The sequence below is a fragment of the Melitaea cinxia genome, chromosome 8 (genome assembly GCF_905220565.1).
Source record: "Melitaea cinxia chromosome 8, ilMelCinx1.1, whole genome shotgun sequence".
NCBI lineage: Eukaryota > Metazoa > Arthropoda > Insecta > Lepidoptera > Nymphalidae > Melitaea > Melitaea cinxia.
In genome coordinates, this window is record NC_059401.1 from 810,478 (window position 1) to 825,402 (window position 14,925).

Genomic DNA, 14,925 nt, shown 5'->3' on the forward strand with positions numbered 1-14,925 from the left:
GTGGTCTTCACGATAACTACAAACGTCTAAAACTATTGAGGGACCTCCAAAGAGGTTTGTAGTGAAAAGACTTTCGTTTGTAGTTGAATAAAACTTAGAGAAAATTGAAGTTAAAGCCGCGGTAGTACGAAAATTTCAACTTCGACTGATTCAGTGCGAGCCATTAACTATTCGTGGTCTTCACGATAACTACAAACGTCTAAAATGATTGAGGGATCTCTATGGAGGTTTGTAATGAAAAGACTTTCGTTTGTAGTTGAATAAAACTTACAGAAAATTTAAGTGAGACCCGCGGGAGTACGAAAATTTCGACTTCGACTGATTCGGTGCGAGCCATTAACTATTCGTGGTCTTCACGATAACTACAAACGTCTAAAATGATTGAGGGACCTCCAAAGAGGTTTGTAGTGACAAGACTTTCGTTTGTAGTTGAATAAAACTTACAGAAAATTTAAGTTAAAGCCGCGGAAGTACGAAAATTTCGACTTCGACTGATTCAGTGCGAGCCATTAACTATTCGTGGTCTTCACGATAATTACAAACGTCTAAAATGATTGAGGGACCTCCAAAGAGGTTTGTAGTGAAAAGACTTTCGTTTGTAGTTGAATAAAACTTACAGAAAATTGAAGTTAAAGCCGCGTAAGTACGAAAATTTCGACTTCGACTGATTCAGTGCGAGCCATTAACTATTCGTGGTCTTCACGATAACTACAAACGTCTAAAATGATTGAGGGACCTCCAAAGAGGTTTGTAGTGAAAAGACTTTCGTTTGTAGTTAATTAAAACTTAGAGAAAATTGAAGTTAAAGCCGCGGTAGTACGAAAATTTCAACTTCGACTGATTCAGTGCGAGCCATTAACTATTCGTGGTCTTCACGATAACTACAAACGTCAAAAATGATTGAGGGACCTCCAAAGAGGTTTTTAGTGAAAAGACTTTCGTTTGTAGTTGAATAAAACTTAGAGAAAATTGAAGTTAAAGTCGCGGTAGTACGAAAATTTCAACTTCGACTGATTCAGTGCGAGCCATTAACTATTCGTGGTCTTCACGATAACTACAAACGTCTAAAACGATTGAGGGACCTCCAAAGAGGTTTGTAGTGAAAAGACTTTCGTTTGTAGTTGAATAAAACTTAGAGAAAATTGAAGTTAAAGTCGCGGTAGTACGAAAATTTCGACTTCGACTGATTCAGTGCGAGCTATTAACTATTCGTGGTCTTCACGATAACTACAAACGTCTAAAATGATTGAGGGATCTCTATGGAGGTTTGTAGTGAAAAGACTTTCGTTTGTAGTTGAATAAAACTTACAGAAAATTTAAGTGAGACCCGCGGGAGTACGAAAATTTCGATTTCGACTGATTCGGTTCGAGCCATTAACTATTCGTGGTCTTCACGATAACTACAAACGTCTAAAATGATTGAGGGACCTCCAAAGAGGTTTGTAGTGAAAAGACTTTCGTTTGTAGTTGAATAAAACTTACAGAAAATTTAAGTTAAAGCCGCGGGAGTACGAAAATTTCGACTTTGACTGATTCGGTGCGAGCCATTAACTATTCGTGGTCTTCACGATAACTACAAACGTCTAAAATGATTGAGGGACCTCCAAAGAGGTTTGTAGTGAAAAGACTTTCGTTTGTAGTTAATTAAAACTTAGAGAAAATTGAAGTTAAAGCCGCGGTAGTACGAAAATTTCAACTTCGACTGATTCAGTGCGAGCCATTAACTATTCGTGGTCTTCACGATAACTACAAACGTCAAAAATGATTGAGGGACCTCCAAAGAGGTTTTTAGTGAAAAGACTTTCGTTTGTAGTTGAATAAAACTTAGAGAAAATTGAAGTTAAAGTCGCGGTAGTACGAAAATTTCAACTTCGACTGATTCAGTGCGAGCCATTAACTATTCGTGGTCTTCACGATAACTACAAACGTCTAAAACGATTGAGGGACCTCCAAAGAGGTTTGTAGTGAAAAGACTTTCGTTTGTAGTTGAATAAAACTTAGAGAAAATTAAAGTTAAAGTCGCGGTAGTACGAAAATTTCGACTTCGACTGATTCAGTGCGAGCTATTAACTATTCGTGGTCTTCACGATAACTACAAACGTCTAAAATGATTGAGGGATCTCTATGGAGGTTTGTAGTGAAAAGACTTTCGTTTGTAGTTGAATAAAACTTACAGAAAATTTAAGTGAGACCCGCGGGAGTACGAAAATTTCGATTTCGACTGATTCGGTTCGAGCCATTAACTATTCGTGGTCTTCACGATAACTACAAACGTCTAAAATGATTGAGGGACCTCCAAAGAGGTTTGTAGTGAAAAGACTTTCGTTTGTAGTTGAATAAAACTTACAGAAAATTTAAGTTAAAGCCGCGGGAGTACGAAAATTTCGACTTTGACTGATTCGGTGCGAGCCATTAACTATTCGTGGTCTTCACGATAACTACAAACGTCTAAAATGATTGAGGGACCTCCAAAGAGGTTTGTAGTGACAAGACTTTCGTTTGTAGTTGAATAAAACTTACAGAAAATTTAAGTTAAAGCCGCGGAAGTACGAAAATTTCGACTTCGACTGATTCAGTGGGAGCCATTAACTATTCGTGGTCTTCACGATAACTACAAACGTCTAAAATGATTGAGGGACCTCCAAAGAGGTTTGTAGTGAAAAGACTTTCGTTTGTAGTTGAATAAAACTTACAGAAAATTTAAGTGAGACCCGCGGGAGTACGAAAATTTCGACTTCGACTGATTCGGTGCGAGCCATTAACTATTCGTGGTCTTCACGATAACTACAAACGTCTAAAATGATTGAGGAACCTCCAAAGAGGTTTGTAGTGAAAAGACTTTCGTTTGTAGTTGAATAAAACTTACAGAAAATTGAAGTTAAAGCCGCGGAAGTACGAAAATTTCGACTTCGACTGATTCAGTGCGAGCCATTAACTATTCGTGGTCTTCACGATAACTACAAACGTCTAAAATGATTGAGGGATCTCTATGGAGGTTTGTAGTGAAAAGACTTTCGTTTGTAGTTGAATAAAACTTAGAGAAAATTGAAGTTAAAGCCGCGGTAGTACGAAAATTTCAACTTCGACTGATTCGGTGCGAGCCATTAACTATTCGTGGTCTTCACGATAACTACAAACGTCAAAAATGATTGAGGGACCTCCAAACAGGTTTTTAGTGAAAAGACTTTCGTTTGTAGTTGAATAAAACTTAGAGAAAATTGAAGTTAAAGTCGCGGTAGTACGAAAATTTCAACTTCGACTGATTCAGTGCGAGCCATTAACTATTCGTGGTCTTCACGATAACTACAAACGTCTAAAATGATTGAGGGATCTCTATGGAGGTTTATAGTGAAAAGACTTTCGTTTATAGTTGAATAAAACTTACAGAAAACTTAAGTGACACCCGCGGGAGTACGAAAATTTCGACTTCGACTGATTCGGTGCGAGCCATTAACTATTCGTGGTCTTCACGATAACTACAAACGTCTAAAATGATTAAGGGACCTCCAAAGAGGTTTGTAGTGAAAAGACTTTCGTTTGTAGTTGAATAAAACTTACAGAAAATTTAAGTGAGACCCGCGGGAGTACGAAAATTTCGACTTCGACTGATTCGGTGCGAGCCATTAACTATTCGTGGTCTTCACGATAACTACAAACGTCTAAAATGATTGAGGGATCTCTATGGAGGTTTGTAGTGAAAAGACTTTCGTTTGTAGTTGAATAAAACTTACAGAAAATTGAAGTTAAAGCCGCGGAAGTACGAAAATATCGATTTCTGCATATTCCGTGTGAGCCACTACATATGGATGGTCTTTACGGTTACTACGAACGTCTTATATGATTAAAGAACCTCCAAAGAGGTATCTAGTGAAAAGACTTTCGTTTGTAGTTGAATAAAACTTACAGAAAATTGAAGTTAAAGCCGCGAAAGTACGTCAATCTCGTCTTCGACTGATTCGGTGCGAGCCAATTACCGATGGATGTTATTTACAATTACTAAAAACGTCTAAAATGATTTAGGCACCTCTATTGAGGTTTGTAGTGAAAAAATGTTTATTTGTAGTTGATTAAAACTTACAGAAAATTGAAGTTAAAGCCGCAAAAGTACGAAAATTTTGACTTCGACTGATTCGATGCGAGCCACTTACCGCTGGATGTTGTTAACGATTACTACAAACGTCTAAAATGATTCATGGACATCTGTGGAGGTTTTTGTTAGAAAATTTTCGTTTTTAGCTGAATAAAACTTAAAGAAAATAGAACCAGAAGCCGCGGAAGTACGAAAGTAACCACACAGCATATAATATAAACTGGTCATCAAAAAAATCGGCCCACCTGCGTTTTTACCGATAATCACGTTTTTTTTAAACAAATCACAACAAAACTTTTTAGTACTGAATAATGTTTTATTGAACTTGTTTATTTACAACAATTTAATCACAATTAAAACATCAAAATGTTTTTTTTTTAAGATTTTGATTTAAAAATCAGAATCTTTAATTTTACACGATTTTTTGATTAATTTTTAATACGCTCTAGTTTTTTAGTCTTAAATGGTATGCATACAATTGTTGCAATTTAATATTGCGTATTCCCTCCTCTTGCTCGAATGACGGCCTGCATCCGCCGTTTTAATGACCTTATCAAGATTTTAATGGTCTCTTGAGGGATTCGGTTCCATTCTTCCCTAATGGCGGTTTCTAGGTCTCCTAATGTTGTAGGGACTGGATTACGGGCTCTAACCTTTTGTTTTAGGATGTCCCACATATGCTCTATAGGATTGAGATCGGGGCTTCTTGCTGGCCAGGACATTACCCGAATGCCAACCTCTTGAAGGTAATCGGTGGTGATGCGCGCTACGTGTGGTCGTGCATTATCATGCATTAATTCAAAGTTTTCTCCAATATAGCCGGCATAAGGCATCACATGGTCTTCTAAGATCTCTGTGATATAGCGTGCAGCAGTTAAAGCACCTCTTCGTATGAAAACCAGCTCCGTCCGTCCAGTCAAAGATATTCCACCCCAAAACATTACAGAGCCCCCACCATAACTGACAGTTTCCCTTATGCAACACTGGGTATAACGTTCACCTGGCCGTCGCATGACATTACGGCGTCCATTAGAACCGTGTAAAGTCATTCGACTCTCATCACTAAAAAGAACTGACTCCCATTGGCCTATGGTCCAGTTGATATGATTACGTGCGAATTGAAGTCTGGCTTGTCGATGAGCTGTGGTCAATTGTGGTCCTGTTGCTGGCTTATGTGGTCTTAAATTCTGCTCACGAAGTCTCCTTCTTACAGTACTGTCACTTATAGCCACCCCCTGAACTGATTGCTGCACGGCGTGGCTTTGGTAACTGCAGAAAACAATTTACGCTTTCAGAAATTCCGGAGAACTTGAATTACTGCGGTCATCAATACAGGATTATTTCCGTAATCGTCTTCGACTCTGGTCATTATTATGCTTGCGTAAAACGACTATCAGGGAAGTGGAAAGAACATAACGACCTTTCTTCAACGCGCAAAATAAGAATAATTTCCAATCGAGAAGTATTGAAACAACGACGGACCCCGTTACTTTTCTACGTCCAAGTATAAGTTAAGGTTTCATGTAAATTGCTTTTATAAAAAAATAATAAAGATTGATGCAAAAAATTGGAAATTTCGTTAAACTTTACGAAATTATGCAATCACACAATCTGTCAATAGAGGTCCCTCGATCATTTACGACATTTGTAGTAATCGTGAAGACCACCCATAGTTAATGGCTCGCACGAAATATGAAGAAAAACTTCCGCGGCTTTCTCTTCAATTTTCTGCAAGTTTTATTCAACTACAAACGAAAGTCTTGTCACTACAAACCTCTTTGGAGGTCCCTCAATCATTTAAGACGTTCGTAGTAACCGTAAAGACCATCCATATGTAGTGGCTCACACGGAATATGCAGAAATCGATATTTTCGTACTTCCGCGGCTTTAACTTCAATTTTCTGTAAGTTTTATTCAACTACAAACGAAAGTCTTTTCACTAGATACCTCTTTGGAGGTTCTTTAATCATATAAGACGTTCGTAGTAACCGTAAAGACCATCCATATGTAGTGGCTCACACGGAATATGCAGAAATCGATATTTTCGTACTTCCGCGGCTTTAACTTCAATTTTCTGTAAGTTTTATTCAACTACAAACGAAAGTCTTTTCACTACAAACCTCCATAGAGATCCCTCAATCATTTTAGACGTTTGTAGTTATCGTGAAGACCACGAATAGTTAATGGCTCGCACCGAATCAGTCGAAGTCGAAATTTTCGTACTCCCGCGGGTCTCACTTAAATTTTCTGTAAGTTTTATTCAACTACAAACGAAAGTCTTTTCACTACAAACCTCCATAGAGATCCCTCAATCATTTTAGACGTTTATAGTTATCGTGAAGACCACGAATAGTTAATGGCTCGCACTGAATCAGTCGAAGTTGAAATTTTCGTACTACCGCGGCTTTAACTTCAATTTTCTCTAAGTTTTATTCAACTACAAACGAAAGTCTTTTCACTACAAACCTCTTTGGAGGTTCCTCAATCGTTTTAGACGTTTGTAGTTATCGTGAAGACCACGAATAGTTAATGGCTCGCACTGAATCAGTCGAAGTTGAAATTTTCGTACTACCGCGACTTTAACTTCAATTTTCTCTAAGTTTTATTCAACTACAAACGAAAGTCTTTTCACTAAAAACCTCTTTGGAGGTCCTTCAATCATTTTTGACGTTTGTAATTATCGTGAAGACCACGAATAGTTAATGGCTCGCACTGAATCAGTCGAAGTTGAAATTTTCGTACTACCGCGGGTTTAACTTCAATTTTCTCTAAGTTTTATTCAACTACAAACGAAAGTCTTTTCACTACAAACCTCTTTGGAGGTCCCTCAATCATTTTAGACGTTTGTAGTTATCGTGAAGAACACGAATAGTTAATGGCTCGCACTGAATCAGTCGAAGTCGAAATTTTCGTACTTACGCGGCTTTAACTTCAATTTTCTGTAAGTTTTATTCAACTACAAACGAAAGTCTTTTCACTACAAACCTCTTTGGAGGTCCCTCAATCATTTTAGACGTTTGTAGTTATCGTGAAGACCACGAATAGTTAATGGCTCGCACTGAATCAGTCGAAGTCGAAATTTTCGTACTTCCGCGGCTTTAACTTAAATTTTCTGTAAGTTTTATTCAAGTACAAACGAAAGTCTTGTCACTACAAACCTCTTTGGAGGTCCCTCAATCATTTTAGACGTTTGTAGTTATCGTGAAGACCACGAATAGTTAATGGCTCGCACCGAATCAGTCGAAGTCGAAATTTTCGTACTCCCGCGGGTCTCACTTAAATTTTCTGTTAGTTTTATTCAACTACAAACGAAAGTCTTTTCACTACAAACCTCCATAGAGATCCCTCAATCATTTTAGACGTTTGTAGTTATCGTGAAGACCACGAATAGTTAATGGCTCGCACTGAATCAGTCGAAGTTGAAATTTTCGTACTACCGCGGCTTTAACTTCAATTTTCTCTAAGTTTTATTCAACTACAAACGAAAGTCTTTTCACTACAAACCTGTTTGGAGGTCCCTCAATCATTTTAGACGTTTGTAGTTATCGTGAAGACCACGAATAGTTAATAGCTCGCACTGAATCAGTCGAAGTCGAAATTTTCGTACTACCGCGACTTTAACTTCAATTTTCTCTAAGTTTTATTCAACTACAAACGAAAGTCTTTTCACTACAAACCTCTTTGGAGGGCCCCTAAATCATTTATCACGTTTGTAGTAATTGTGAAGATCATCCATCGGTGACTGGCTCGCACCGAATCGTTGAAAATGAAATTTTCGTACTTCCGCGGCTCTCACTTCAATTTCCTTAAACTTTTATTCTACTGCAAACGAAAATTTCTTCACTACAAACCCCTTTGGAAGTTCCTCAATAATTTAAGACGTTTTTAGTAATTGTGAAGACCATTCATCGGTTACTGGCTCGCACTGAATCACTGTTTTTCTTACTTTCACTGCATCTGATACTGTTATATATTACGAGTATGTCATATTAATTCTATCACAAACTAAAAAAATGATGACTATATATCGCTACGGAAATTATCGTTCAATTAACCTGTAATTGTAATTATTTAAGCTATCTAATTGATTTTATTGAGGTAAAATTCATGACGATAATTATTCGCAATTATTATTTTTTATATTTTTAATTTTTTTTTTTCTAGCTTACTAAAAACAAAACAAAATGCACTACAATCATCTACTAACGTTCCTCTATAAGAATCGAAGGAAAAAAAAAATTATTTTAAATGTGGGGGGATGCAATAATTTTTGGTGCCAAAAAATTTTTTTTTGTACAACTACAAAAAAAGTTGTTGTCACTACTATCAACTACTAACCAATATCTATTAAATGAATCCAAAAAAAAACATTTTTTCCAAAGTCGGGTGCCAAGTTCACACAGCCGGCGGCCCCCCACACCAGGTAAGCCTGTTCTGTGGGTACCAGATACAATTAAAAATCACTATTATAAGCTAACATCAATTATTAACATTTATTATTATTATCTAAATAATCAAATTGTATAACACACATGATTAATAAGGATCAATGAATATTTTAATTAATTTATCGAAGTCTAATCTATTCATAACTTGTGTAATGTGATTTGATAGTGTTATTTGAATACGGTCAAATTCGAAATCGGCAAGAAACTCCGAAATAAACTGCATCTGTATCCGTAATATGGACACGTATAACTATATCGTTATTGTCAGAATGGACAATTTTACATGGAAAATATTTATATATTTTTAAAGCTGTCTGTCTTTCATCGTGAGTTTGGGCTTGAGGTGTGTTATCTATTCGTAATCTATAATATATCCATCATAATATCAATAGTAAAGGAAGAAGTCAACATCATATCTCAAACACTTCAAAAAAACTGATGTTTCCTTGATCATTATCTATATAAATAAAAATAAGCCGCCGAAATGTATGTACGAGCATAAGTCCGAACGACTGTAACATATTGGGTAAATCATTTTCGAAGTAAAACTTCTTTACGCTCGCTTGACTTGAGGAGTGAGCTGGTGAATGCGTGACGAGAGCTTTACGAAAAGTGTGATCGGGTGAGGCGAACGGAAATTGAGAGGAAGATATAAGTTAGTGAAGATAGAAAGTTTTACTTCAGTCGTGTGGTCTAAAACATGTCGTTTTATTTTGTATTTGTTATTGTTCAGACAGAAGAAGAAGAGAAGGAAGAAATAAAGGAAATAACACGATATATAATGCGAAGTTCTCAGGGTTGTTTTTAGACTAAAAATCTATTAAACTATAAAATTATTATTTCGATAAAATCGCAAAAGAACTCTTATTAACAAGTTGGTGACTGCGGGATACATTCCTTCACATTTTCCTTGTTTACATTTTAACGTAAATCAACTGATTTATTTTGTTCTTATCAATTGATGAGATATTTAAAATAAACCTAACCTTACGACCCTTTAAGTTTCATATCTTAAGAGCAACTGATAATTATTTAAATTCATTTTTTATAAAATATTATTCATAAAATTTTTAACAATAAAATTTATATTTTACATAGTTTTGCTATACGATATTTATAAAAAAAACTTTATTTGAGTAAGCTTTACTTAAAAGCACTTATCAAACGTCATTTTATTATCTATACTAATAAAATGCTAAAAATTCTCGGCAACTAGATACTGGTTCGAATTGAAAAATTCTGTGGAAGGCAATAGGCTATATTTTCTCAAATTGACGCGTGTGAAACCGCAGGCCACAGCTAGTTATAGAAATCGTTAAAAAAATATGTTTGATAAAAGCTACCACAGACTTTCATTTACTTGGTATATAGTCCTTGAAAGACAGGTTAGTATTAACTAAACGAACACTATATACTTAAGTTCAATAACCCTCATCTACTTGCCTATCATTAAATAACCAGTTGCACATAAGCACAGCGGATTGACCCACGTATGTAACATATACATAGTCAATTATGTAAATTATGTAATCGCACATAACACGGGAAATACGTAAACTTTGAAATCAATCTGTGCGTATATTCATCCATTGATAATACAGTTAAAACAAGTTTTACCTTGTTCGGGTATTACCTACAACATTCCTAATTCAATATTACGTATACAGGATAATTACTATTGTATAATAAATAAATGGATTCGATGTAAAAAATATGATAATTGAAAGTATAAAATGTTAATGTCTATAATCTTATTAAAAACCAAGATTCTTATTTCCTATTCTTAAAATATTTAGTACTTTTTTTTAAAATGGTGTAACCGTATCTGCTTATCCACAGTAGTGTGGTAGATTAAAATAACTTCATCATTACACCCTATACAGTCCACTGCTGGACATAGGCCTCCACAAGTTTACGCCAAAAATAGCGTGAACTCATGTATTTTGCCCATAGTTACCACGCTGGGCAGGCGGGTTGGTGACCGCAGTACTGGCTTTGTCGCACCGAAGACGCTGCTGTCTTAGAAAATAAATAAAATAACTTAATTTTCTGTTACTGGGAGCCTTCGTCTAAAATTAGATATTTGGAATTATTTGTACCCAAATAAGTACCTCAAAATATAGTAGAGACGCCTATAATATATATAAGCACACTATATAAGCACTGTTTTTAATAACACACACATGTTAATAGTGTTTTTTCCAAATTATATAGTAAGCACGACTGTAGTTTACTCCTTTAGATCAGTTCTGGTTTAAAAAAAAGATGAATACTCTATCAAATAGTAAATAAACGAATCAAATGCCATCAGATGGCGCACAAAAACGTAACGAGGTCATTCGTCCAGTAGAATTCACTTCTCATATTTTTTTCATACCGAAGACCTTATATGAAAATCTAATCTTAAGGAGAAAGCTTCAAAAATGTTTAACTAATAAACGTGTATTATATCTGTATTTCTTTAATTAGACTATGGCTACCACCTTTTTTTATAAATGCCTCTAATTACAGTGAACGATATATGAGATATATTTATCACTCGCTACTAAACGAATACTAAAGTTTATTTTTAGTATTCCGTAGATCCGTTCGTGATATAACCAACATGTCCCAATATAACAGTTAACAAATTATCACGTTACGATAGAGCTACTTTCACTGAATGTCGGTTTTCCCGCCGATCTTGGTGCCAGCATCGAACCGAGATACGCGAATACGTATCCTGTTTTGGTTGTATCAGGATCTATATGTTGTAACCAGCTGTGCCCGTTACTTTATTTCATAATATATAATAATGAATGTTTGTCTGTATGTGTATGTCCTTTATAGAATCGTAAACTATGCATTTGATCATCATAATCTTCAGCAAAGTTTAGTGCATGAGTTCACAAAGATTTTCTGAGTTGGTACGACCAAACAAATAAAAAGCGTAGAAACTCGCGCAGGGTAGAATAATGTATGTGAGTCAATTTAAGATGAGGTCTATGTTCAATCACTTTAGTTCAAATAAGGTGCCTATCCGTACGTTATTAAACGTGAAAGCATTTGAAAACGCATGCGTCGTTTAGCTTATTTTCTCGTTATATTAATATTTATATCGCTGTATGAACATTTCTAACATGAAGTAAATTAATATTTTGCACTTACAGTTTAAGGTGTCTGACTGGTGTATTTGTAAACTATATTATGTAACAGGTTGTGATGCTTAAAATAACTTCTAGGGTTATCGACATCTTACTATTAAACGCCTTCAAGTCTTCACTATATCATGATTTTTTAATAATTAAATTCTTGGGAAGTTGTTACTGAAAAAATATTGCATAATTATGGTAAACTTTTTTTTTATCTGCAACTGTGGTAAATAATTGTACGGTGTGCCTGATGGAAAAGGGATTTTTTTTTATACAACTAGATCGGCAAATAAGCGTTCGGTTTACCTGAAGGTAAGAGATTACCGTAGCTTATAGACGTCTGCAACACCAGAATTTGCACGCATTGCAAGCGCGATGCCGACGATGTCCCCGATTCCCCCCAAGCGCTCTGGTCACCGCTTGAGAGCAGTATTATTTAGCCGTAGGTAGGGTGCTATTTGAGTCATTTAATGTTTTTATCATTAAATTAATGTACAGACAGCGATCCGTTATATTTTTACTATCATCATTACAGCCTATACAGTCCACTGCTGGACATATGCCTCCACAAGTTTACGCCAAAAATAACGTGAACTCATGTGTTTTGCCCATAGTCACCACGCTGGGCAGGCGGGTTGGTGACCGCAGTACTGGCTTTGTCGCACACGAAGACGCTGCTGCCCATCTTCGGCCTGTGTATTTAAAAGCCAGTAGTTGGATGGTTATCGCGCCACCGGTCGGCTTTTTAAGTTCCAAGGTGTTAGTGGAACTGTGTTATCCCTTAGTCGCCTTTTACGACACCCACGGGAAGAGGGGGGGGGATATTTTTACTATATGTATCGATAATATATATTTTACGTAATGGTTGTAATATTTTGTGCAGTCGACGCGATATCGAGGGCGGACCCGTTTTTCGGCGCGGGCGTAGAGATGCCGCAGCCGCCGGCGCCCCGGACGGGCAACCCCTACGTGCGCATCGTGGAGCAGCCGGCCAGCAAGGCTCTGAGGTACGCACACGTTCATTCTACTTTTTTAACCGACTTCAGAAAAGGAGGAGGCTACTTAATTCGACTGTATATATATATATATATATATATATATATATATATATATATATATATATATATATTTTATGTATGTTCGGGAATAGCTTCATCGTTTATGAACTGATTTTGATAATTCTTTTTTTTTTCTTCGAAAAGGGATATCCCAAGTGTGGTACCATGATAAGGAAACTAGGATCTGATGATGGAATCCCAGAGAAATCGAGGGAAACCCTCGAAAATCGTAGTGATGACTATAGTGCGTTTGTAATTTTTTTTCGTCTACTTACGTTATAACTTGTCGATGTAATTGAAGTTGGTTTTTATCGTTTGCGAGCAAACACAATTACATTATAATGATTCAGTCTGTAACATACACTGCTAGGCATAGGCTTCTTTCTCCATGTATGATAAACGTAATTAGCACTTACATTTATTTATTTTATTTATTTATTCTGTAAATTTATATTGCATTTATGAACTGCTTAAGTTAAAAAAGCGATAAAGTACAAAGTTATTTACTTGCCTCTTTGTTTATACTTTTCACCTTAAGGTTTCCTAAAGCTTTTCTTCTTAAAGGTTATTTCAAAAACTCTAAAATGTTTGTTCATTTGTTTTGAAGTTAAATATTTGTCTTAAAAGTAGTAACTTCTTAAAATCTCTGATCACGATGATTCGAATAAAATCGCTCCTGATCAGTAGTACCTATACGCCATACGAATTAGATGATAATAGTGTTAATTTAATTCATGTTTATTTTTACAAAGTTTTAGCTGTTTTTGTATATATATCACATGAAAATTTTTTATTATGAAAATAATTTCGTAACATTGCGTAATGTTTCATATTATTTGATATTAATCTCACAGCGGCAACAGACGTGAATACAATGAGAGCATCTTGATCTAAAAACTATTTGAGCTGACAACTATTGACATTAACTGACATAGACCACAAGATGGTAGTTGTGTGCCAAAAGAAATATTAAAATATACCAGTGGTCGCCCAGTGGTCCAAATTCGACCATAATTGAAATTATAAGTTTGATCATTATTAAGGTTCTGTTGTCAAAGACAATAAATAAAAGAGTATATATGCGTGTGTGTGTCAAATACATGCTAGTGTGTGTAATGTTTTTTTTTTATTGGTTTAATATTTTTTTTTATACATAATTTAAAAATATATATTAGCATTCTGCCCTCCTTCCCTATATAAACCATAAGTGTGCGAAATTTCATACACCTCCGTCCCGTCCGGGCGTAAAAAGGGGTACAAGCATTTTGCTTCACGTATTAATATGTAGATATCAACATTATATTTTATTTGTACATGCACGAACTCGTACGCACATATCTATATTCAAGCTGACGAAACTCGAATAAAAATGTAATCGTTATTCTACGTAAATATAAATATAATTATAGAAAATAATTCGTACACTGGTTATTTAAAAGCGCCCCTCTTACTAATTTTTCATCGTGTTCAGTATTTCTAGTAAATTATACCAAAAACCAAAGAACCTTACTTTAACTGAGGTAGGGCACAGCAGGAATTTCCTGCTCAAAATATGGAGCAGCCCGACTGGGGACCTTGATCTTACAGAAGATCACAGCTAAATAATACTGTTATCAAGCAGTATTGTGTTCCTGTTGGTGAGTAAGGTGACCAGAGCTCCTGGGGGGATTGGGGATTGGGTCGGCAACGCGCTTGCGATGCTTCTGGTGTTGTAGGCGTCCATAAGCTACGGTAACCTTTTACCATCAGGTGAGCCGTACGTTTGTTTTCCGACCTAGTGATATAAAAAAAAGAACCAAAAACAAACATGTGACAGAGGAAGAATCAGTCAAAACTAGATTGGTGTGATGCTAAAATAAGAATCAAGTTACTTCAGGATTAAAGTCAGCCATCGGAATTATGCAAGACATTTAGAATACGAGTATGCATTCGAGATTGATAAAAAATAAGATAAATATGAGACTATGGCTAAAGATTTCTCGATTTTTATACCTACTCTAATGGATATGTTACCATTTTCCAAGGGCCTGTTTCACCATTTGTAGGTAACGCTAATCGACAGATGACACAACTATTTGTGTCATCTGTCGATCGACTTTGACAGCGGGAGTTAGAGTTGGCCAGTAGGACTTGTTTCTCCTCAATTATTAAAGGTTTAACTATAATACATGCGAATAGAAATGTCTCATAAATAATTA

General features: G+C 35.8%; 1 protein-coding gene across 1 annotated transcript in view; it reads left to right on the forward strand.

Moving 5' to 3' along the window:
* The first annotated feature begins 12,537 nt into the window (after window positions 1–12,537).
* The window catches only part of LOC123655760 (embryonic polarity protein dorsal-like), a 33,800-nt gene continuing 31,412 nt past the window's right edge, over window positions 12,538–14,925 (forward strand). Inside the window, exon 1 of the mRNA XM_045591514.1 lies at window positions 12,538–12,676. Coding sequence (XP_045447470.1) covers window positions 12,600–12,676 — 77 coding nt within the window. The 5' untranslated portion in view covers window positions 12,538–12,599. The remainder of the gene's footprint in view (window positions 12,677–14,925) is intronic.